Source organism: Haliotis rubra, unplaced genomic scaffold (genome assembly GCF_003918875.1).
Source record: "Haliotis rubra isolate DU_JTF1 unplaced genomic scaffold, ASM391887v1 Scf57, whole genome shotgun sequence".
Classification (NCBI taxonomy): Eukaryota; Metazoa; Mollusca; class Gastropoda; order Lepetellida; family Haliotidae; genus Haliotis; species Haliotis rubra.
In genome coordinates, this window is record NW_025767268.1 from 1,143,370 (window position 1) to 1,167,182 (window position 23,813).

Genomic DNA, 23,813 nt, shown 5'->3' on the forward strand with positions numbered 1-23,813 from the left:
AAGAGGCGACTAACGGGATCGGGTGGTCAGGCTCGCTGACTTGGTTGACACATGTCATCGGTTCCCAATTGCGCAGATCGATGCTCATGCTGTTGATCACTGGATTTTCTGTCCAGACTCGTTATTTACAGACCGCCGCCATATAGCTGGAATATTGCTGAGTGCGGCGTAAAACTCAACTCACTCCATTACCTGACTGACCTTAATTTAAGGTGCAAAAGTAACCTTTTCATTCGTAGTCACTCTTCATGATAAAAACAAACGCACACCTTATAGAACCAAATAATTGTAGTACTAGCCACATAAAGAAACTGTGCGCACAGCATATTCCTTCAGAATTGGAATACAACACAGAAATGACGACATGATGTAGACACTTTATAAGCTGAAGTATCGGGCCATAAGAACATGTCAAAAGAACATGAACAATATCCGTAACGATGACGTCAGAAGTTCAAAATTGAGTAGGGGGTCATACGTCGAAGTCACAAAGTCAATCACGGGTTTGACCATCATGCGCGTGAAGAATAGCAGCGCATCGACGACGCATAGAGGCTACCAAGTGAGCATTGAAGGCCTGGGGAATGGTTTGGGACGTGGTCACTGCCGTCTGGAACCTGTGTCTGAGATGAGACACCCGAATCCATCTGTCCTGTCTTGGCGTCGTTACTCGGGGACACCCAGAACGTGGGTGGTCGGCGACGTCATTACTGTTTTGATAATGCCTGACCAATGCAGATATCGTGTTACGATGGCATTGGAAATGTGCTGTCACCTGTTGTTGGCTCATGCCTGCTCGAACCATTCCAATGGCTTCATGACGTTGAGCAGATGTTAGTCTTGGCATGATGTGCATGTGACTTCTCATGTGAATTTGTGAACGTTTGAATGACCAAGCTTTCGACAGTGACATGTTGTGTGCAGCTGCACAGGCTGCACGTGCAGTAACACATTGCAAGTCCACAGGCACCATCAATGACGTCACGTCGCCTGGCACCTGCATGAGCGTTTGATTGTCTCCAATACTTGCTTTGTTCACACCTTTATTTATGTATAAAGACGCTGTCTGCCTATCTTTATATTTTCTGTGTGCACAGTTTCTTCATGTGGCCAGTATATATATGTTCTCCTACATATGTATGTAGATAGTGGATTGGTGGGTTTGGTTGGGTTTTTTTTGTTGTTGTTTGTTTGTTTTGATTTGGGTTTTTGGTTTGTTTGTTTTGTTTTGTTAGGTTTTTATGGGGTTTTTTTTGTTTTATTGGGTTGTTTTTTTTGTTTTTTTGTGTGTGTTTTTTGTGGGGGGAGGTGTGTGGGTTTGTTTTTTTTTGTTTTTTTTTTGTTTTTTTAACTTTCTTGGGGTGTGGGGATGGACAGTTAACAAATAACGTAAAACCAGAATCTCCCCACATATTATGCTCTTTTCAAATTATAAAGTGTAATCCAAGGGATTTGCAGCTCAAATCTGCCTCTGCCTCTGACCTGTATTCAATCACTGATCTGTGGTCACATTGAACCAGCGAATTTGGTTCAATGAGGATATGAACAGTATGTGTGTTATATCAAGGTATGTCAGTTGGTGACCTGTCAGTTGATATGTGATGAAAGCTAGTGGTGATCCGGGACTTCAAGTTCAAGGTTCATCACATTGTAAAACCCACCAGCACAAGTATGTTGCTGGATCTGGGATTCGAACCCATGATCTCAGATTTTTGGTACACCCCGGAGGAATGCATTCGGCACAGCATAAGCCAGTTAGATGAACACAAGGGCCACCCAGGTTCCATTCCATAAAGGGATTCAGGATGGTAATAGTCCTAAGATCACTTTGTGGGACATGGCTCTGGTCGTATCGTTCTGAGCAGCAGGACCTGCAGTCATCAATGTCACTGCATCATAAAATGATTTCAAGGGTGGTCGGATAGCCTAGGGTGTTAACGCCTTCATGGGTTCAACATGGGTGTAGTGTGTGAAGCCCATTTCTAGTGTCATTACCGTAATATTGCTAAAAGTTGCTTTAAACAAAGCACACTCACTCCATGCATCAGTCATGATCATATGTTCATCTGTTATTCCTTCCATTACATATATTCACCCAAGGAACTCCAGCTACAAAATTTCCGCAGCAAATCATGCTTGGGGTTCTTGCTTGATGACTGGCGGGGATCCAAGGGCAGATAATCCAGTGATCAACAGCATGCACATCGAGCTAGGTAATTGAGATATGATCACCAACCAAGTTAGCAGTCCTGGCCACCCGTTAGTCACATAACTACCATTAGAAGCACTCACAGGTGCTACTGACCAATCTTATCACATATACAAAAATAACTCACTGAATACAATAAAGGCCATTATACCTGCCCCAAAATATCCATCCGAAGCCCCCTAAACCCAATCCAAGATATACGCAACATATTACAACAAGCAAGTACTTGAATTTGCTATTTTATTTTGTCACATGTATATACAATAATTCAACATGAAATTCTTCAGTTTCTATTGACATTAGAGGAAACATATAAATATATATATGTATGTATAAATTAATATCTTAAAAACTGATATACACACAACAGAGACATAGATAAAACTGTGTGACATTACATCGGTTCTACGTGCTAACTGGAAAAATAGTTCTTTCATAATGCAACTGCTGCACAATTTCATATATGCCTTCCCATTTAAACACTCACCAGCACAGCCACCCACACTTCCTACGTAAACTGTTATAATTTCTCACACAGACAATGTGTCACTAGCCATACTGTCTCAGACAAGTGCTCAAAGTGCCCCATTCAAACTGTATTATATAGGCAAGGTGTCCCCATACAGATCTAGACTAGACCTCCCCACCTCTCATCCCTAACCTCAGTGCTTGTTCACCCATACACACTGTCCAGCAAAGGCAAGGTGCCACATTTATACCAACAGAGGCAAGGTGCCCCATTTACACTGGCAAATACAGGCTAAATACTCTGTTATACACTGCCAAACACAGGCAAGGTGCCACATTTACACTAACAGAAGGAAGGTGGCACATTTACACTGCCAAACACAGGCAATGTGCCACATTTACACTGCCAACACAGGCAATGTGCCACATTTACACTGCCAACACAGGCAATGTGCCACATTTACACTGCCAACACAGGCAATGTGCCACATTTACACTGCCAACACAGGCAATGTGCCACATTTACACTGCCAGCACAGGCAATGTGCCACATTTACACTGCCAGCACAGGCAATGTGCCACATTTACACTGCCAACACAGGCAATGTGCCACATTTACACTGCCAGCACAGGCAATGTGCCACATTTACACTGCCAGCACAGGCAATGTGCCACATTTACACTGCCAACACAGGCAATGTGCCACATTTACACTGCCAAACACAGGCAAGGTGCCAATTTTCACACAGCTACACACAGGCAATGTGCCCCTTTTCTCACTGCTACACACAGGCCGGTGCCCCATTTACACTGCTTCTCACAAACAAAGTGCTCCATTTACACTGCCTCACACAGGCTAGACACTCTGTTTTACACTGCTATTTGCAGTAAAGGAGCCACATTTACTCAAACACTCAGGGTGCTCTTTTCACACAGTTACTTGCAGGCAAAATGCCCATTTACACCGCTTGACAAGAACAAATCTTTCACACTGCCAGGTTTATACATGAAGGTGCCCAAATCACACTGCTACACAAAGGAAAGATGCCTCGTGTGCCCTGCCTCAAACAGCCAAGGTGCCCCATACACACTGTGACGTTTACACATGAATGTGCCCAAATCACACTGCCTCACATATGTCAAGGTGACAAGGACAGAGAAAACATGAACAGGAATATGAGGAAACCAGGTTCCGGTCAAATGATTAGTTCACACATTACTTAATGCATAAAGAAACTGTTTTCCAAGAACAAGAGAAAAGTAAAGACTAAACACTGCTACACCACCTACAAACAGGTAAAGAGTATTCAACAAAGGTTCCACTGAGCAGGCATCAAGTGGCAGTCAATGTACACTACCATACCAAATACTAGTACAATGACAGTGTGAAATAAAATGATTATAAAGATATTGTAGAGGGTACTACATAACCATTAGAGTATAAAACTTGCCCACAGAGTTACCTCCCTTCATCTGTCAGTGGAGAGTAACATCAACTATACAACACAAGGCTGCATCCCCATACAGGCAGACCCCATGGTCACAACCTCCAACATTCACAAAGTTGTCATTCAAAATGTTTAACTTCCAGGATAATGTTTTCTTTGTGATCTTTCTTTGAGCATTTCTTGAGTTTATTCATAACTATTGAGCAGAATTTAAATGAACAAAATTGTAATGATATCAGACAATCACCATTAAAATCTGGTTAATACGTGTCTGTGTAGTTTAGCATGATACATTTAGTTCACAGTGTACATAAGAATTCCAATAGAAAAGTTTGCTTGATGCTTTGGCATGATTGAGGAATGATGGGTTTCAAGTCTTAACATCAGACGACAGTATTTGAAAAACGCTTGCAAACTGTTGTCATCAACTGAAAACCTTTGAGTGAGGAAGAATATGAATAATAGCAAGTAATCTTTATGTTTCTTAGTTTTGGACTGGGAAGTATAGTAACACACATAACATTGTTATAGCAACAAACTCCTGTTCGATGCACTGCAAAACTTTGAAATAATGCAACTCACAGAAAGATAACATTCACTGCTGTAGTATCTGTGAATCATGACAATTAGTGCCATGATATATATGTATCGCACCATAAGGTCATGTGACAAAATCTTAAATGCATAAATAATCTTGACATAATGTATGAAAATAAATTGAAAATAGTATATTCTCACAGTATATACAAGAGGTAACAAGCCACATACGTTTTGATAGGGACCTGACCCATGGTTTTGATGATGGCATGCAGCCCCTTCTTGAGACGAGGGACACAGTTTTATGTCGAGTCTTCTGATGTTACTCTTCAGATATGAATGGTATCACAACATAGTTAACCCTTACAGGACCAACAAACAACTTCAGTCTCACGGCCACCCTACCCTTGTCCCATGTATTTACAAAAGTTATCAAAAACAAAGGACATTCCTGCTGATCTGCCCTTTGTGTGACAATTTAAGGAGTTTGTATCTTAGCACAGAGAAAGGATGTATTATCCATTAATCATAACATCAATAACTTGAAAAGTTCTAACACAAACAATGCATGGAAACTAAGTGTATTTTATGGTATCAATGGATTGAAAACATTATGACATTACTTGCATTTTGTGATAAACTTATATATATTTTTATGCAATGAGTGGACAAAGGCAGACCTTTCTTTAATATTGTGTTTGTGATTGATGAGCCGGATGGCTAACTTCAAAAATAGAAACATATCACATTCATCCCCATCGGCAATACTTCCCATGCTGCTTTCTTCATCACCTAAGGATGCTTTGCTGTGGAGTCACTATCAAGCCATGGCCTGGTTTAACCAGGAGGGAAACAAATGAATGTCCATCCATACCAAAGACTTCTCAGATTAATATGTCACCAATATTTCTCAACATATACCCCTTTCTTGCGTAAATCTACAGATACATTGCTTCAATATATGTCAACAGTAGGTCTCACACAAAGTTGAATGGCTCATTAATTTCTTTGACAAGAAAACATCTTAATTCCATTGGCTCATCAAAAACACACCTACTACCCAGCATTGCAGTCACATGTTCCCAGGAGATAAAGGAACATAGAGCATACAAACCCATGATGTACTGACTAAAATTGACCAATAGACAATGAGTATTTCCAGATGCTTCCCATGTTATCTCAGTGCAGCTAAAATTATTGTTAAAGTCTACAATTCTGGACATACAGATCATGTACGACAATCAGACTTTTCACGTTGTTGCTTAATCTGATAACGATAGCAACTTGATTAGTTGGCTGATATCAGTGCTTTCCACCATTTGATGACTGAAAAAGAGTGAGTGAGTTTGGTTTTACACCACTTTCAGCAATATCACTGCAGGGGACACCATAAATGGGCTTCACACATTGTACCCATGTGGGGAATTGAACCCAGGTTTTTGGTGTGACAAGCGAACGCTTTAACCACTAGGCTTCCCCAAAGCCTCGATTGAAAAAGAAATGGCCTGTGTCGTAGCACTGAATTTTTCGTACTTGGTCTGTTAAATTCAGATTTATTTAAATTTTAGTACTTTACTTGTGTAAGTTCAATTCAGAAGAAAATCATGAAACTCACATTGCTCTATTGATTTAAAACAGAAATCTTAGTCACTACACTTCATAGAGATACTTACAGTATTCATCTGTACATGTAATAAATAGTTTATTCCCACCAATACATGGAACATATTTCCTGGTTAATTTGATTAGAGACATTGTGACACTTAGTGTTGCTGGACACCACACAAAAACCATTCAGGAATGTCTTGGACACTTCATTCAGACTGTTAATACAGAGTTATCATTATCCCAGTTCTTCTGTACAACATAAACCATAAACACTACCTATAATGCCATACCACGATTAAAATGCAAACTTCCAGAAAAGAACTAAAGTTAAACTCTACTCGTAACTAATAAGTGATATCAGCTCGGTAAAACAATACACATTGATGGGACACTTGTATGAAGTGTTTCCATGGCATAATAACAATCGCTAAAACTTTCCTACTAAACTAAATGGAAGAAATCTAGTGACTGCTCTAAAGTCTTAAGCATTGACAGCATAGGAAGGAGACATGAACAACGTTGGCACTTTTCAGATTTCTTGGTTTACAGCTTTCACTATCTTCACAAACGATTACAAAACATAAAATGATTAAACAAAAAATAAAATGATTAAACAAAATTAAATTTCTGACTGATTAGAAACAAAAACATCTTAATAAATGTGTTTTTATTACAAACATTATAACTGCTACAGCATTATTTCTGAGCACTCAAAAGTAAATATATACATTTGTTTCTGCATATAAATAAAACACCCATGTTCATAACAGATATATCTTCAATTTTTGTGACACATTAACAGCATCTTGGCAAATAAATTTATAACATTTTAAATAGATTTCAGTCAATATTGCCTAACCAAAATTACTTGTATGTAGTATGTAGCCATAAAATACACATGCTGACTAGCCCTGTCACAGCCAACAATCATCTGCCGCCTACAACGAGGTCGCAAGTACAATCATATCTGACGTACAATCTGCATTAGCAAAGAAGAAAGTGAAAAGTATTTCAGATATATCATGACTTGACCCACCCTCGATAATCTCCAGGGTATACGTTACGATCACTCTCCACTATACCCTGGATGCATCCACGGCTTGGCCCGATGATTTTATTACCTCCCTTTGCTGGCTTTTTATCCAATCAGGTGTCTACTCTGGGAAGTTGAGTGAACCAATCACAACTCACTTTCGCTTCTTAACTGTTTAAACTTGGCAACACAACTGACAGAGGTACTCTGAAAGAGGTAGAAGCAGTTCTTTCATATATATATTTTAAAGTTTCAGATCTGTCAATTTGTCTGTATGATTTCCCCAAACATCTGAGTGGCACTGCGAACAAATCTTCGCGACTGCGACTGCTATCTTTGTTGACACTGGCAAGCTCGGATGTAACGGCGGCTTAGCTTATTGGCTACTGTGAAAATGCGGAGCCAGCAAAGGGAGGTAATATAATTATCGGGCCAAGCTTCGGATGCATTTAGGGTATAGGGGAGAGTGATCGTAATGTATACCCTGGAGATTAGCGAGGATGGATTTGACCAGAATTAAAGCCCTAATTGAAGCCAACAGGTTAATCACTATCAGTGACTGTAAGATTAGACCCAAGGGCCACAACTCTGCATAACCCAGCAGCACCTTATGTCCACGTCTCCTCTGATCCATAAACGAAGTTCCCAAACATATCCACTTCAACCAACATGTTTGGGCAATAGATTCACAAGACTAACATTAAAACCAACACAAGTGGATTTGAATTTGCTCAGATCCTTTGTTCCAGTGCTGTTCCAACAACTTGTCCATAGTGGTTTCTTTCCTTGATTTGTCAACATGCTGACAATATACTCATGTTGACAATATCTTTGTTTCGCTGACAATATCCTTTGTACATTGACAATGTCTTCTCGTGTTGAGAAAGTCACAAAACTCTTGTGTACAGGTGAGGTAAGATGAGAAATATGTTCATAAATGTGTCATATCGACTACTTCCATCCCTGTGAAGCTCCCATGTGTGGAGAAGTGTGTGCCACAAACACTGCAGCAGTGTGTGCTCTTCATGAATAAATACAACAAACACATCTTTGGTCTACTATACAAAACTGTCCATATAATAGCTTTTCTCTTGTTTTAACCGCTGTTTTTTCAGCTGGGCGCGTTGAACAAATTTTCTTATCTCAGACACAACGAACACACTTGATGTGAGTGCTATCAAGAAGAGGAAATCTGAAACATGAATAAACAAATAATTAAATAAAGAAACCCCAGCAGTAGATTGATAACTCTCAATAGGGAAAAATGTAATTTACTACAAATAACAGCAAGTTAGTGGGGGCATACATATACTTCCCATTAACAGTTTAGACTCACTAGTGTAAATATAGCCACTTACTTCAGGCAACTTTTCTAAACTAAATTTAGCAAAATATTCCAAACTGTTTAAAGGTACTGTTTATACATGAACTGATGTATTGTAAAACAAATTCGGACAGTTGAAAAGAATATTGTCATGAGTTCAAGAAATGATAAAACTCAGTGAAAATTGGCGAATTCTTAAAACTTTACACCAAAACGCAGCTGTGTAATGCATGATATTTGAACATGCTTTTCAGCAATTTGATGCAGGATCCTCATGTAATTCATCTGCATAAGGTTTGCAGTTGGTTCCCCCAAGTTAGTGGACAAATCAATCTTCGATGTAACCACATGTATCTACATAACATATAGTGAGTGTTTTCAGTAAGTAACTTTTGATGGGAAGTATATTTTCCAGTGGACGGGAACATTAAGGAAACAAGCAACTGCTTCAAGACCGAAGTCAATATCAACTATGTAATGGCGGCTTGTAAATAATTGAGCCAGGACCTATTAAAATTGTGATGATAACACAAAGAATGGTCCATGGAGTTGAGATGTAATGATACATATCAACCAGGTCCGACATTGTACCCAACTGATCAACATTTTAGATGCTTCTGTCAACAAGCATGGAGTACTAGGGACCTTTTCTTATCCTGAATCCTCACAGGGTGTTTAGTGCTGTCAATACTAAGGCAATCAGTGATTGATATAATGAGCAACAACTCACACAGGAAGGTTGTGAAGTCATCAAGCCTGGCCACATGATCCACTTAGTCGCCTCTTACAAGAGGCATGGATTGCTGGGAGACATTCCTACCTTGGCTCCTCAATGAGGCATTGTGACCTAAGACTTGTGTTATCTTAAGTTCAAAATTTCTCTCACCTGTCGCATGCAGAGCCTCAGTTTGAAACACAGCCTGTAGAGGCGGGAAATAGATAACCAACAGCTGACCAATAATAGAACCTCCCACAGCGACCAGAAAAACTTTGTTGGTTAAAAATCCAACTTGAAATATAGACTTTGTCTGAAACAAATGTAAAGAAAGGCATTCATTTTTCTACCAAAGCAACATTGGTGCAATGTCATAAGGATAATATATGAAAACAAATTTCTTAATAATTGTTTCAGGTTACCATGTTGCAATCAGTGATGATGATGATGATGATGATGATGATGATGATGATGATGATGATGATTTACTCAAAATACATAAAAATATTGAACCTTTGGTTACAACATACCTGTGATCTACAGCTGAGTGCGTTGAACATATCAAAGAATACAAAACATGTGAAGGTCATGGTTGTATCTCTCGGTGTGATCTTGTTATCACTCATCTGAAACAGTCATCAATGTCCGTTAAGGTGTGTCACAATGTGTCAGCCTGACGTGCCCTAAGTGATGGAGGTCTGGACATTCACCTCATGGGCGTAATCAGCTGATAGTTCCTTCGTTATTTGTTATTTGTCCATTCTTCCATGTTATCCAAGGGAATCAGTTGTTTTCTGCGTACCTGTCTTATAAATCATTTATATAACAAGAATTTAGTAGCCAGTGATGATACTGAATCCCCTTCACTGCAGAGTGAGTGAGTGAGTTTAGTTTTACGCTGCTTTTAACAATATTCCAGCAATATCACAGCGGGGGACACCAGAAATGGGCTTCACACATTGTACCCATGTGGGGAATCGAACCCGGGTCTTCGGCGTTACGAGTCAACGCTTTTAACTACTAGGCTACCCCACCGCCCCCACTGCAGATTGACTAGGACTAATCACGAATCATAATGTCAGCATATACATACCTCTCTCCAAAATACCCATAATGTTCCGCTGACAATGATAAATGCAGACACGAGGATCTGAGCTATGAGTCCTCGTGTTATGATGGGGTCCTGCACGCGGCGCGGGGGTTTTCGTATCACATCATGATCAACAGGCTCCACACCCAAACTGAAAAACAATGCTGGTTCATTATTTGAGTGAGTAAGTGAGTTTAGTTTTACGCCGCACTCAGCAATATTCCAGCTATATTGCGGTGGTCTGTAAACGATCTACGCAATTGGGAACTGATGACATGTGTCAACCAAGTCAGCGAGCCTGACCACCTGATCCCGTTAGTCGCCTCTTACAACAAGCATAGTCGCCTTTTGTGGCAAGCATGGGTTGCTGAAGACCTATTCTACCCGGATCTTCGTTTCATTATTTGAAGAATACTAATGAAGAAATGGTTTTAGTACTCTGTCTGGTTTTCACTGCCACTCTGCATTATTACAGCTTCATGACAGTGAAAATTTGATAAATTGAAGAGCTCTTAAAGAGTTTTCTTACGTTTTTAGAGTCACTGTCCGTTTAACACTGAACTAAGCATAATATCAGCTGTTTCATAAATACATGACACATTTCATGGATATCAACTTCTTAACATTTTTCACACGATGTTTCAGAGCTAATTCCTGCTCCTTCATCAGGGGAATGTCTAGTCAGTCCACAGAGTAAATATACATAGACAGAACATGTTTACACAAGAATGTACAAAATGTACAAGGATAACAATACAATGACAAGGCTTATTTGATAGGATTAATGTACAAAGATAACAATGAGATTAACAGTATAAGAGTGTAAGACGAAGCCAATGGTTATAGCACAATGGAGTACATACTAGGAAGGTACATGCCTTGGTTCACATCATACACACATCACATCTACACACATCACATCTACTGACCTCTGTGCTGGGGGCCCATCCATGATAATATTGATCCACAATATCTGCATGGCATTGAGTGGATTGGGGAGTCGCATCACCGTCGACAGTGTGATCAAGGATAAGGCGGCTATACTCCTGTAAAATAGCACATACAATACTTTTGAAACAGTCAGCAACAGTACAGAGAGCTGCAGTTCAAACTAGGAAACAAGAATCGTCATGTCCATGTTATCATGTCCACACAGACAATAAAACCCTCTGATGTAGCCATACACTGATGCTTCTTTTTTTACTGAACTGGATTTAATAATTTTTTCAGATAAACCAAAGTCTCAGTGAGCAAAATAGAAACAAAAGCAACAAAAGTGTAAACTGTTATCCCTTAAAAGATTATATTTTAATGATGTTAAAATTATAGATGACATCAAATGGAATTAATAAAGAATGGAATGTGAAAATGGGGAATTCTTTTTGAAATACCAAAGGGTTAAGCTAACTTTAATTGCTTCTTTACCATTCTTCTTTTCTACTGAAATTAATGATTAACAGACTTGTAACGAAAAAGTGTTTAATAATGGTTCCATAAACCATTAAAATTGTCATATAACACAAGAATAAGACACACTCAAATGATTTATCAACATGAAAAATATCAAGACTTACGTGCTAAGCTGAAACCGGACAAAGTTTTTTATGTTATAAAAGATTCCCTTTCCTTCTTCAATAGCAGATCTGAAACAAAACAATTGTGTTAGTTTAATGTCATTTTCAAAACTAAAAGCAAAATGTCTATATTATCAGTCGGAGCATGCTTGAGTTGTGCGAAACTAACAACTAGTGTTGTGGAAAGCATGATCATCAACCTTAACCATAGGTTACCTCCCCTGACACATGTTACATGTTTTGGACTTGGACTTGGAGACAGGTTCATTGCAAACAGATACATCAAAACTAAGATATAAACAACCTATATTCATAAGAGTAATATAATCATATACAATGACATTTCTCATCCACTGAAACATTAGCATAATTATAGCTGAAGAATGTGAGAGTCTAAGACTTACAATATGGTGGAGAAGTCATCGTCTACAAGAATCATGTCAGCTGCTTCCTTGGATACATCGGTTCCAGACTTCCCCATGGAAATTCCGATCTCAGCACTTTTCAGAGCAACAGCATCGTTGACACCATCACCCGTCATTCCAACAACCAAACCATTGTCTTGTAAAGCCTGTGGAGAGAGACAGTTCTCAGTCACAGTATGTCCAGGTGGTGAACCCCTAAACTGGCTCTACTGGTATATTTTATTTGTATATGTTAGAACAGTACTACCTCCGGGAATACACAACAGTAACTTTGAGAATTGTCAAAATATATATTTACAATTTACCCACATAGCAGCAGAACATCTAGCCTGTGGATGTTTACATATCAAGAACATGATTATATACCCCAAACATGGTTACAAATCATAAACTCATACTGGGTAACTAAAATCAAGTATCAACAAAAGACATCAAGTGCCAATCAAAATTTTGATAGGACCATCAAAAGATATTGTGTAAACATAATAAAGTCAACTATCATGTTTACAGTCAGGCAATTGAGTCAGAGTAAGTTGGTTAACCGCTGTTTCAAACAGCGACACAACTGTACATCGAATTGCAGTGACTTACATATCGAGGCCACCTGTGTCCTAATTAATATTAGTATGACCTCAACAAACTAAAGATCATAAAATGACAAATCTGGGAATAGATCCTTGCAGTCCCAAGGGATGCAACTCTGCACAGCGCAGTTAATCTTATGCCTCTCTTCAAACACGTTTGTATGTGTGGTGCTTACCCTGACAATCTTCAGTTTATGCCTGGGAGTGACTCTGTAGAAGACACAGACCTCAGGGATCACCCTCTTCAGTTGCCCAGGGTCCATCTGATCAATCTCATTCCCAGACAGCGAGGACGCCCCCGCAGCGTACAACCCAAGTCTGGCACCTGCACATCATACACAGTAGTTTAGGGGGGTATACTGAGTACTGAGTTTAGTTTAACGTCGCTTTCAGCAATATTCCAGCAATATCACGGCGGGGGACACCAGAAATGGGCTTAACACATTGTGCCCATGTGGGGAATCGAACCCCGGGTCTTTGGAGTGACGAGCCAACGCTTTAACCACTAGGCTACCCCACCGCCCCAAGGGGATATACAGCAAGAATCGCACCTAGCATCATTTGTAATATAGTGCACATCAAACTCAGATAATTATCTGATGGTTGGTACCAAAATCCAAGATAAAGACATATACCTCGGTAATGGCAGTACACTGATTTCGAACCCTGAATGCATGACTTTGTAAGAAAAGACAGTCATGAAGATGTGTGAGAGTTTAATTTTATGCTGACGTCAGCATTATTTCATCTGTATGATGATGGCTTACAAATCATCAAATCTTGGGCAGGAAAACCAATGGTTGATAGCATGAGCACACATCGTTAATTGAAGTAGAACGTGTGCATGGAAGAGCATACTTAGGAATTGGCTTGTATGTCATTTTACACTATACCTTCATAAATGCAAAAACATATTTAAGTCAAAGGTTATAAATGATTAAGTCAAATATAGCAGACAAGGAATAAAGAACTTACCGACAGCTTTGGCAGTTTCTTCTGAGTCGCCAGTTAGCATCTTGATCGATACTCCTCCTCCTGTGAGAGTCCATATGGCTTCCCGGACTCCTTCCCGAGGTGGGTCAATCATCCCTACCATGCCCACAAACACCAGCTTGTTCATGTCTGTGCCATACGCCATTGCTAACACTGTAGAAAGAGTGAGGAGTGAGTGAGTGAAACGCCTATTACAGCAGTCAACAAATCATCAGCCTCAGTTTACAGACCACTGTGATGCACCTGTAGTGTACCACTAAATCTTTGCTAAGGAACAAAACAGAAATCTTTAGACAAAGATGTCATTCTTAGCATATGAGTAGAATATCACATACATGACACACAGGTCTGAAAACTGATGTTGAGGATCGGGTTTGGGCGAGGACTCAAGGTCACAATCAGTCATGTAACACAGCCTGACAAAGGTATCCACATTTTTGTCTGCTACTTGGACAAGCAAGACGTACTGACACTGTACTGACTGTTTCTAACTCAGGTTAGATTTAGGTCTTTTCTGCATTGTTCTGACAATCACACTCAGAAGTCATCATTTCTTGAGAGAAGCATAGGATTAGCACAGTTACAGCCTCCCTATCCTGAGTAGGCACTAACCCCACTTTGACCACTGCATTATGTTAGAGGAAAGCTCAAAATGAAAGCTACAAGGGCTAAAGTTGTGGTGAAATAACAAAGACAATATCATTCACTGAGTGGATCCTGGAACTGTAAAGTGAATCAAATGGGCCAAACTACTGTGTATTACTTTAAAGTGAGATATATGTATTACCACTGAATGGGGTATACATACTACTTCTGAGTGCGCATACATATTACCTCTGTGTGTGGTATACATATTACCTCTGAGTGCGATATACATATTACCTCTGAGTGTGATATACATATTACCTCCGAGTGCGATATACATATTACCTCTCAGTGCGATATACACATTACCCTCTGAATGGGATATACATATTACCTCTCAGTGCGATATACATATTACCCTCTGAATGGGATATACATATTACCTCTCAGTGTGATATACATACTACCTCTCAGTGCGATATACATATTATCCTCTGAATGGGATATACATATTACCTCTCAGTGTGATATACATATTACCTCTGAGTGTGATATACATATTACCTCCGAGTGCGATATACATATTACCTCTCAGTGCGATATACACATTTCCCTCTGAATGGGATATACATATTACCTCTCAGTGCGATATACATATTACCCTCTGAATGGGATATACATATTACCTCTCAGTGTGATATACATATTATATTACCCTCTGAATGGGATATACATATTACCTCTGTGATATACAGTGCGATATACATATTACCCTCTGAATGGGATATACATATTACCTCTCAGTGTGATATACATATACCTCTCAGTCGATACCCCTCTGAATGGGATATACATATTACCTCTCAGTGTGATATACATATTACCTCTGAGTGTGATATACATATTACCTCCGAGTGCGATATACATATTACCTCTCAGTGCGATATACACATTACCCTCTGAATGGGATATACATATTACCTCTCAGTGCGATATACATATTACCCTCTGAATGGGATATACATATTACCTCTCAGTGTGATATACATATTACCTCTCAGTGCGATATACATATTACCCTCTGAATGGGATATACATATTACCTCTCAGTGTGATATACATACTACCTCTCAGTGCGATATACATATTACCCTCTGAATGGGATATACATATTACCTCTCAGTGCGATATACATATTACCCTCTTAATGGGGCCTCTCATACATACTACCTCTCATTATATATACATATTACCCTCTGAATGGGATATACGTATTACCTCTGAGTCCTGCACTACCAAGTCCAGCTGCCTGGTTGAAGTAGCTGTCCCTGTGTTTTTCTGCGATAGGCAGAGTGGCTCCATTGTAGTAGTAGAGTGTTGACTGTCGCAGAACATGCTCTAAAGCACCCTTCACGAAGAACACGGCCTCTGTGTTCTGAAGGAGGTAAGCAGTTGATAAAACATACAGTCTTAAACTTCTGGCTAGTCAAGTAAACCAAGAGGAGAGACAAAAAACATAAAACAAGTGTTTGCCACTGATATGGCAATGTCCCCCGACGCTAAAGAATGGAATATCTATATTTACTACTTTTTTTTGGTGGTCACATACAAGATGCCTGAAATGACTGGTGTCTGCATAATCACCCAATGTAGGCTGTCAACATACTTGAAAACATTGGGTGCAATGTTTTATGAGATATTGCCTTTAAAAAGCGGTCAAAGTATTGTGGCGACCTTGAAGATAAGGTCAAGGTCACCCAAATAAACTGGTGTCTGTGTAATACCCCAATGTAAACTGTCACCAAATTTGAAGACATTGGGTACAACAGTCCATGAGATGCCGTGTTAAGAAGAGTTTGAAAAGGGTTCAAAGTGTCGTGGTGACCTTGAAAATAAGGTCATGGTCACCTAAATAAACTGGTGTTTGTGAAATCCCCCAATGTAGGCTGTCACCAAATTTGAAGACATTGGGTACAACAGTCCATGAAATATCGTGTTAACAAGAGTTAAAAGCTTGCAAGTGTCATGGTGACCTTGAAGATATGGTCAAGGTCACCAAAATAAACTGGTGTCTGCGTAATCCCCCAGTGTAGGCTGTCACCAAATTTGAAGACACTGGGTACAACAGTTCATGAGATATCGCGTTAACAAGAGTTTGAAAAGTGGTCAAAGTGTCATGGTGACCTTGAAAATAAGGTCAAGGTCACCCAAATCGACTGGTGTCTGCGTAATCCTCCAATGTAGGCTGTCACCAAATTTGAAGACATTGGGTACAACAGTTCATCAGATATCGTGTTAACAAGAATCGGGACGACGTTACGTACGCGTGTAATGCGTACGCAGATACGCCGCTGAATACATAGTCCCGAGTTCCGCGTTGCGGCGGGGGACAAAAAGAATCAAGACAAACATTTCACCTCTGTGAAGCGTTGTATACTATGGATGCCATCTTCAGTTCATGCTGAATATTAACTAATCTTAGACACTCTATTTGTAAGTGAAGTTTGTCTTATGTTACAGCATTAACTTGTTGTGGTAAATACCATTTATTGCAAATATAAGGTGAGTTTTTCGTACTCCAGCTCAATCACATTCGGTGAAATTCCACTGTTGCACTGTTTGATAATTTTGAATAAGTTGGACACTATCTCTAGATAGATGGAACTGTGAGTTACCTGTCCATATCTGGGACGACACTTGACCGCCATGTACTTGGTCTCAGAGTTGAACGGCCACTCCTGCACACGATGGAAGTTGTCCCTCACGCTGTGCATGTGCATCTGTAAAGTGAGTGAAGGAGTGAGACAAGAGCACAAATCAAGACATTTAACTGTATATACATCAACCAGAAGAATATTTTATGGTCTGAATTGAACCACTATTGAACCTTAGATTTAAATATTCAGAGGTTACTGGACACCAATTCTATGATGTAACAGAATCCATAATGCAGCATTCGAAATAATCGCCGTCCCAGAGGCCCAGCGCCGGTTGTTATTGTATCGGGCCGGCAGTTTCAGATATTTGCAGGCCCTTGTGGCCTTCAGTAAATTATCTGTCAATTTCTTTTTCAACTGGAATCTTTCCCATAATTTGTTTTCTTTATTAACGTTCGGGAATCATCCATGATCCATCATGTTACGATAACTTACAGTTTCACTTCCTGGTATTTCAGCGCTTTGCGCATAGGAATGTCAACACCAGTCTTTAACAAGTAAATTAAAAACTTCTCTCTCCGCCATAGGCTTCGCTAATTGATTTTGTAGAAACCGTGTGAAACTGTGTACAGTGTAGTCTATTTTGTTTTTATTGGTTTGATTTTAACAAAAGGGCCTGCAGATTTCATTCAGGGCCTACAGATTTTAAAGCCTGCAGGTGGCAGCAGGCCCTGATGGCCTACTGGCATATTAAAGTATTGCAAACACTGCCATAATGTGCTACTTACTTTGAGAGAAACAGCTATAAGAGCACCCTCAGTTGGCTGGCCTCTCAATCCTGCCATTGACAACTCTGCATTGTTACAAACACAGCCCACCTGGAACGAGATCACAACATTACTTGTACCACAACTAAAGTACATTTGTATTTACATGTAAGTCACTAGCAGCGAGAATTCATGAAAGATTATACCAAAAAGGTAAGCACATAAACACACTATTACAGTGTCATGTCAATATTCTTTAGAGTCTTGAACTTCATTCTGATTAAGTTTCACAACCTAGATGCATTCCTAACTTTCCTTAATGTGCCAGTCTATTTTAAAACATTTTAGATTAGACATAACAACAATTAAAAATGTGTTGGAAACTTGATGAAACAGAAACCCTTTCCAAAAATATTGTCAATCGGAAAAACAGAGGTAGGATAAAATAAACAATGAATACAGTTGAGCCATACCTCGACAACCTTGGAAATTGAGGGATGAGACTCGGGCTTCACCTCCTCATTGTCGCACAGAACCACACCATCTGCGTTGTACCCAACACCGCTAACCTGAAACACCAGTTATCTCCCTTTGTAATCACTTCTTTAACCACATCAAACAATTGCACACAAATAGTTATATCGGTATGTTTGCTAAATTTGTGAACAAACATAAAATTAGCAGAATCTGTGAAAGTGTAGAAAGGTGGTTGTTCCTTGGATTGTTTTGTTGGTTTATTGTTTAACGTCACACTCAGAAATATTCCAGCTGTATGTCAGCGGTCTGCAAATAATCAAGTCTGGTCCAGACAATTCAGTGATCAACAGCATGAGCATCAATCTACACAACTGGGAAACAATGACATGTGTCAACCCAGTCAGCAAGTCTGATCACGAAATCTCGTTAGTCGCCTCTTATGACAAGCATGGGTTACTGAAGACCAATTCTAACCTGTATCTTCACGGGTTGTTCTCTTGGAAGCTCTGTTTGTGTTATCTTGTGTTTCACATCAAGTTATTGGTTACTGCCCACAAACTGGTAATAAGACCCTGTGACTCACCTCTGCCTGCTTCCCCGTCGGCTGAACATATATGGGTGACAGTCATCTCATTCTTTGTCAGTGTACCAGTCTTGTCTGAACACACCACATTCACACAACCTGGAGACAAACATCACACCAGTGAGACATGGCTAATTAATGTCTACAACCCAGACTCTTCAACTTAGTGTCTCAAGTCAGGATCCTCAATATAACTGCAGCTTTTAAAAATCTGAAGATTCATATACTCCAGCAACACACTTTCCCTGAACACTCAACAGATTTAAAATTCTATCTGCTATTATCAGACTCGAGCATTGTACTACATTTATGCCTGACCAAGGAGGAAGTGGGTCTATATGCTAATAACTGCCCGGATTCTGCATATGTAAGCAGTGACAGGAGACTGAGACAATGTACACAGAAACACCCATCGGAGCATGAGAATGAACCTGTTAGCATAGTAATACTATCATGCCTGTGGGTGCCAGGTGTGTTGTATCTTGTACATGTGTACAACATGCAGAGGCAAACAACCTTTGGGAACGTCCCTTAAATGTGGGACACCACTATTTCCTTTTGTCTCCCGTGATGGAAATTAAAGCTGCTATCATACTGTTTATTGCCACTGCAGTGGACAATTCAGTATATCCTTTTGAGTCTTCCTTGTTATGTATCCAATTTGATTTTGACTGAATCTTAAACTTTGAATCATCTGATGCCACATTAAATATTTTCTCTACAAATCTTAAACAGGTAGTTAGCAACAGGTGAGACTCAGCTCCATCAATGCCATGATACGCGGCCCATCTAATCTTTTCTACTCACCTAGAGTCTCTACAACAGGTAGCTTCTTAACAATTGCCTTCTGTTTAGCCATACGGATGACTCCAATGGCCAGCGTGACAGTGACCACGATGGGGAGGCCTTCAGGGATAGCTGCCACTGCGAGGCTGAAAGAATGACATCGGTGTCATTGATCACGTCTTCTCACAAACATTTGTGACAGAAAATGACAGTCTCGACTAATTCAACACATATTGTGAACATATCGGATAATGCTATCAACATACTACTTTCCTAACACCTATTGTGAACATATCATGCACTGGCATCAATATACTATGAGAATAACACCTATTGTGAACATTTCTGGTGCTGTTATCGAAATACTACTTACCTAACACCTATTGTGAACATATCTGGTGCTGTTATCGAAATACTACTTACCTAACACCTATTGTGAACATATCTGGTGCAGTTATCGAAATACTACTTACCTAACACCTATTGTGAACATATCTAGTATTCCACGCCCCTGAATCCAGCCTAGCAGCATGATGATCCCGATTATAAGGAAGGAGTAAAAGGACAGCTGTTTGCCCAGTAGGTCCATGCTGATCTGGAGCGGAGTCTTGGGTGACTGGAAGTAAATAACACACACATCACACACAGTACCGAACATTAATTGAATAGCACAAAAAGCTGTAAACATATACAAACTCAGGACAAAATTAAAATACCAAAATAGGTAATATTTTTTTCAGACGGTAACATTGCAATTCTTCTTTTAAGATGTTGTTATGGATGCCATAACAATGTGCATGCTCTGAAGCCTTACCCTCATCAGATACGGTGATGTCCTTTTAGGTAATATAAGAGTAGTTTTAATGATTCAAGTCAGCATAGTTTTTGGTATGGAACACTTAGTCATGGGTACATACTATTTGAGACCATCCTCAATTTTTACAAAACTTTATACAGCAATACTTTTTGTCTAGTAAATCCTATTTACCTCTTCGCCTTGCATCATTTTAAAAATTTCCCCAAATTCAGAGTTGAGTCCTGTTCCGGTGACAATTCCCTGAAACACATTAACAATCAATAAACAACAACATACTACAAAGTATCTTAATGATAATGTTTAGAACCAGATCATGCTACACACACTACTGCAGACATCGAGACCTACCTTTCCTCGGCCTGTCTGGACCAGTGTCCCCATGAACGCGATATTCTTCTTATCTGATATGCCATTAGTGGTCTTCTTGTTCTGTGTTGCTATGGTTTTGTTCAGTGGGCATGGTTCACCCGTGAAGCTGGATTCATCTATGGACATGTCAACCGCCTGGAAAAGAAGACACATTTATTTATTTGGTATATGATTAAATTATGCCTGAAAATAGCTGCCTTCGGTGAAGTCTCTCCGTAGGGTTGATATTTCATACGTGTTTTCTACATTGTCTCTCTCAAAATGACAATGAGTAATATTTAAAATAACCTACTGTTAAAAAAGAATGAAGCATTATCTGTCTTATACCCTTATATATATGGAAGACTTATACCCTTCATTAACTGGGGACAGATACTCCTTATACCTTTCAACTTAAATGGTAGTTTGTAACAAAACCTTCTCAAAACTTAATTAAGGATTATTTGTCCCTTGTGCAGTAATTCCCTCGCCATAACTCAGGACTTACATCCTTCACTGAGTCAAAGCACTGTGACCTCATATGGCTTCAATCAACCAATCAACATTCAGAATTGTTGAAACCCATATGTGCAAACATCTGAAAGTTTGAACACACTGATTATTCTAACTTTACAGATTATGTTCTCATCTTCATTGGTGAAGAACGTTATTTCTCGATATTCTATCCACATCTGAATCATTCTTTTAGGTTTACAAGAACTTCTTCATAAGTATCAGAGCAACTGGATTATAGATCTGTGAAAGTACTACATTCCTTCAACTTCTTGTACTGACTACCCACCTCAAACAGTCGTATATCAGCAGGCACTCTATCTCCAATACTGAGATCAACGATGTCACCCGGAACCAGCTCACGGGCTAAAAATGTTTCTGTTTTGCCATTCCTCACACTTTGAAAGAAAAACACATAGTTATTCAGTTTTAACACAAAATACACTTCAAAATATATTGTGAACCATTGTGAAATGAGAACACAAACCCAAAAATACATACCAACCAAAGAAACTAGTTTCTGATTTCAACAGTATATAAACAAATAAATCACTTAATCATGAGTGAGTGAATGAGTGAGTATGGTTTTACACCGCTTTTAGCAATATTCCAGCAATATCACTGCGGGGGACACCGGAAATGGGCTTCACACATTGTACCCATGTGGGGAATCGAACCCGGGTCATCGGCATGACGAGTGAACGCTTTAACCACTAGGCTACCCCACCAAATCATGAATCAGAATGTGTGTTTGAGTATGGTTTTATGCCAGCTTTTAGCAATATCACGAGGGGGGACACCAGAAATGGGCTTCACACACAGTACCCATGTGGAGAATCCAATCGGGTCTTCCACAGAGTATATTTTCACTCCTTCATCAGGTGAATGAATGAGATCACTGTTGTATCACATGTACTTATATAGCTATCTGTTTCCTAGTTTTTTTATTCACCTGTTGAAAGAGTAAGAAAATACTCTGAAATGTTATGTTCCTCAAAATAAAGAAGTTGACATCCACAAAATCTTGTCCTTAGAGCATACAAATATATTGTGGAACAGATCACAATAGATGAATTGATAATCTAAAAAACTGCAACATGAACATCAGGGTGCTGTTGTTCGAAACAACCTTTGCGCTAAGACTACCTTAAGTCTATGTTTAGGTATGGGAGTTATGGTCACCATAGCGCTAAGATCGCTTTGTACAGCGGCACCCAGGCCAACCACTGTCCTCACTACACACGCAGCCCACACCATCAAGTACTCACCAGTGGCACTGAGGAGGGACCAGCTTAGTGAGGGCCTCCAGAGACTTCTCAGACCGATATTCCTGGAAAAGATTCATGTACGATATACATTCCATCATAGTCATACAAGATTTACAAAAACACTGCAAAGGTATCACATTGGCGCGCACTTTGAAACTCACAACATTTAATTCTACTTTTTGGTTTTTGTGCTGTTTAAAGAGCATTGTCTTGGCAATATTTCAACTGTATGAAGGCACTCTGGAAATAAACAATTGGGACAGATAATCCTGTGATTGACATCATGAGCATGAGGTACTGCTATGGTAACCAAGGCAGTGAACCTGACGACAAGATCCAGTTGGACACCTCACACATGGGTTACACAAGATCAATTCTAACCCAGATCTTCATGGGAAGTTAATATACTTATGCAAATACATGTTTGACTAAAATACTATTTCCCAAAATACATATAGACTAAATATCTTAACTTTCCCTCACTGTCAAATCCCCCTTACAAAGATGGCTTCACATACCTGAATGAAGGCGACTGTGGAGACAATAAGGATTGCCTGAAAACAAAAAATATTGATCTTGTTACAGTCTGAATGTTTTTTGTTGTGTGACAAAATGGAAAACATGCTATAAGATATTTCTGATCATTTAAAGTATAACCAACAGAAGTTGTTTGACATCATCAAGGGGGACAACTTACCACGGTGATACTGACTGCATCGTCAAACTGCCGCATGAAGACGCTGACCACTGCCGAGGCCAGGAGCAGCAGTATTAGTGGATTGTTAAACTGCAAGCAAGCAAACAGGAAATTGATTCTCACCCACTATAGATACAGTGCTTAATAACACAAAAATATTTCCTTTATTTTGTGTCACCATGGTAACTGCTACAATTTGTAATTGATTTGTGGCTACATCTGAGTAACACAACCAAAGCTTCTTAACAGCTGTCAGCTATTAAAATCTTTGTGTAAGAATATGGAGAAAGCTGTTTAATGCCACAGT

General features: G+C 39.5%; 1 protein-coding gene across 1 annotated transcript in view; it reads right to left on the reverse strand.

Moving 5' to 3' along the window:
- Window positions 1–7,675: 7,675 nt before the first annotated feature.
- Window positions 7,676–23,813, reverse strand: part of LOC124254250 (calcium-transporting ATPase type 2C member 1-like) — a 45,738-nt gene continuing 29,600 nt past the window's right edge. The window contains exons 3-24 of the mRNA XM_046688165.1: window positions 23,507–23,596; window positions 23,328–23,363; window positions 22,810–22,871; window positions 21,831–21,939; window positions 21,029–21,184; window positions 20,852–20,920; window positions 20,337–20,479; window positions 19,885–20,009; window positions 19,074–19,176; window positions 18,491–18,581; window positions 18,039–18,128; window positions 17,269–17,373; window positions 15,872–16,028; window positions 13,991–14,161; window positions 13,192–13,340; window positions 12,411–12,577; window positions 12,007–12,075; window positions 11,362–11,478; window positions 10,436–10,583; window positions 9,873–9,968; window positions 9,514–9,655; window positions 7,676–8,495 (exon numbers count right to left, since the gene is read on the reverse strand). Coding sequence (XP_046544121.1) covers window positions 8,362–8,495; window positions 9,514–9,655; window positions 9,873–9,968; window positions 10,436–10,583; window positions 11,362–11,478; window positions 12,007–12,075; window positions 12,411–12,577; window positions 13,192–13,340; window positions 13,991–14,161; window positions 15,872–16,028; window positions 17,269–17,373; window positions 18,039–18,128; window positions 18,491–18,581; window positions 19,074–19,176; window positions 19,885–20,009; window positions 20,337–20,479; window positions 20,852–20,920; window positions 21,029–21,184; window positions 21,831–21,939; window positions 22,810–22,871; window positions 23,328–23,363; window positions 23,507–23,596 — 2,529 coding nt within the window. The 3' untranslated portion in view covers window positions 7,676–8,361. The remainder of the gene's footprint in view (window positions 8,496–9,513; window positions 9,656–9,872; window positions 9,969–10,435; window positions 10,584–11,361; window positions 11,479–12,006; window positions 12,076–12,410; window positions 12,578–13,191; window positions 13,341–13,990; window positions 14,162–15,871; window positions 16,029–17,268; window positions 17,374–18,038; window positions 18,129–18,490; window positions 18,582–19,073; window positions 19,177–19,884; window positions 20,010–20,336; window positions 20,480–20,851; window positions 20,921–21,028; window positions 21,185–21,830; window positions 21,940–22,809; window positions 22,872–23,327; window positions 23,364–23,506; window positions 23,597–23,813) is intronic.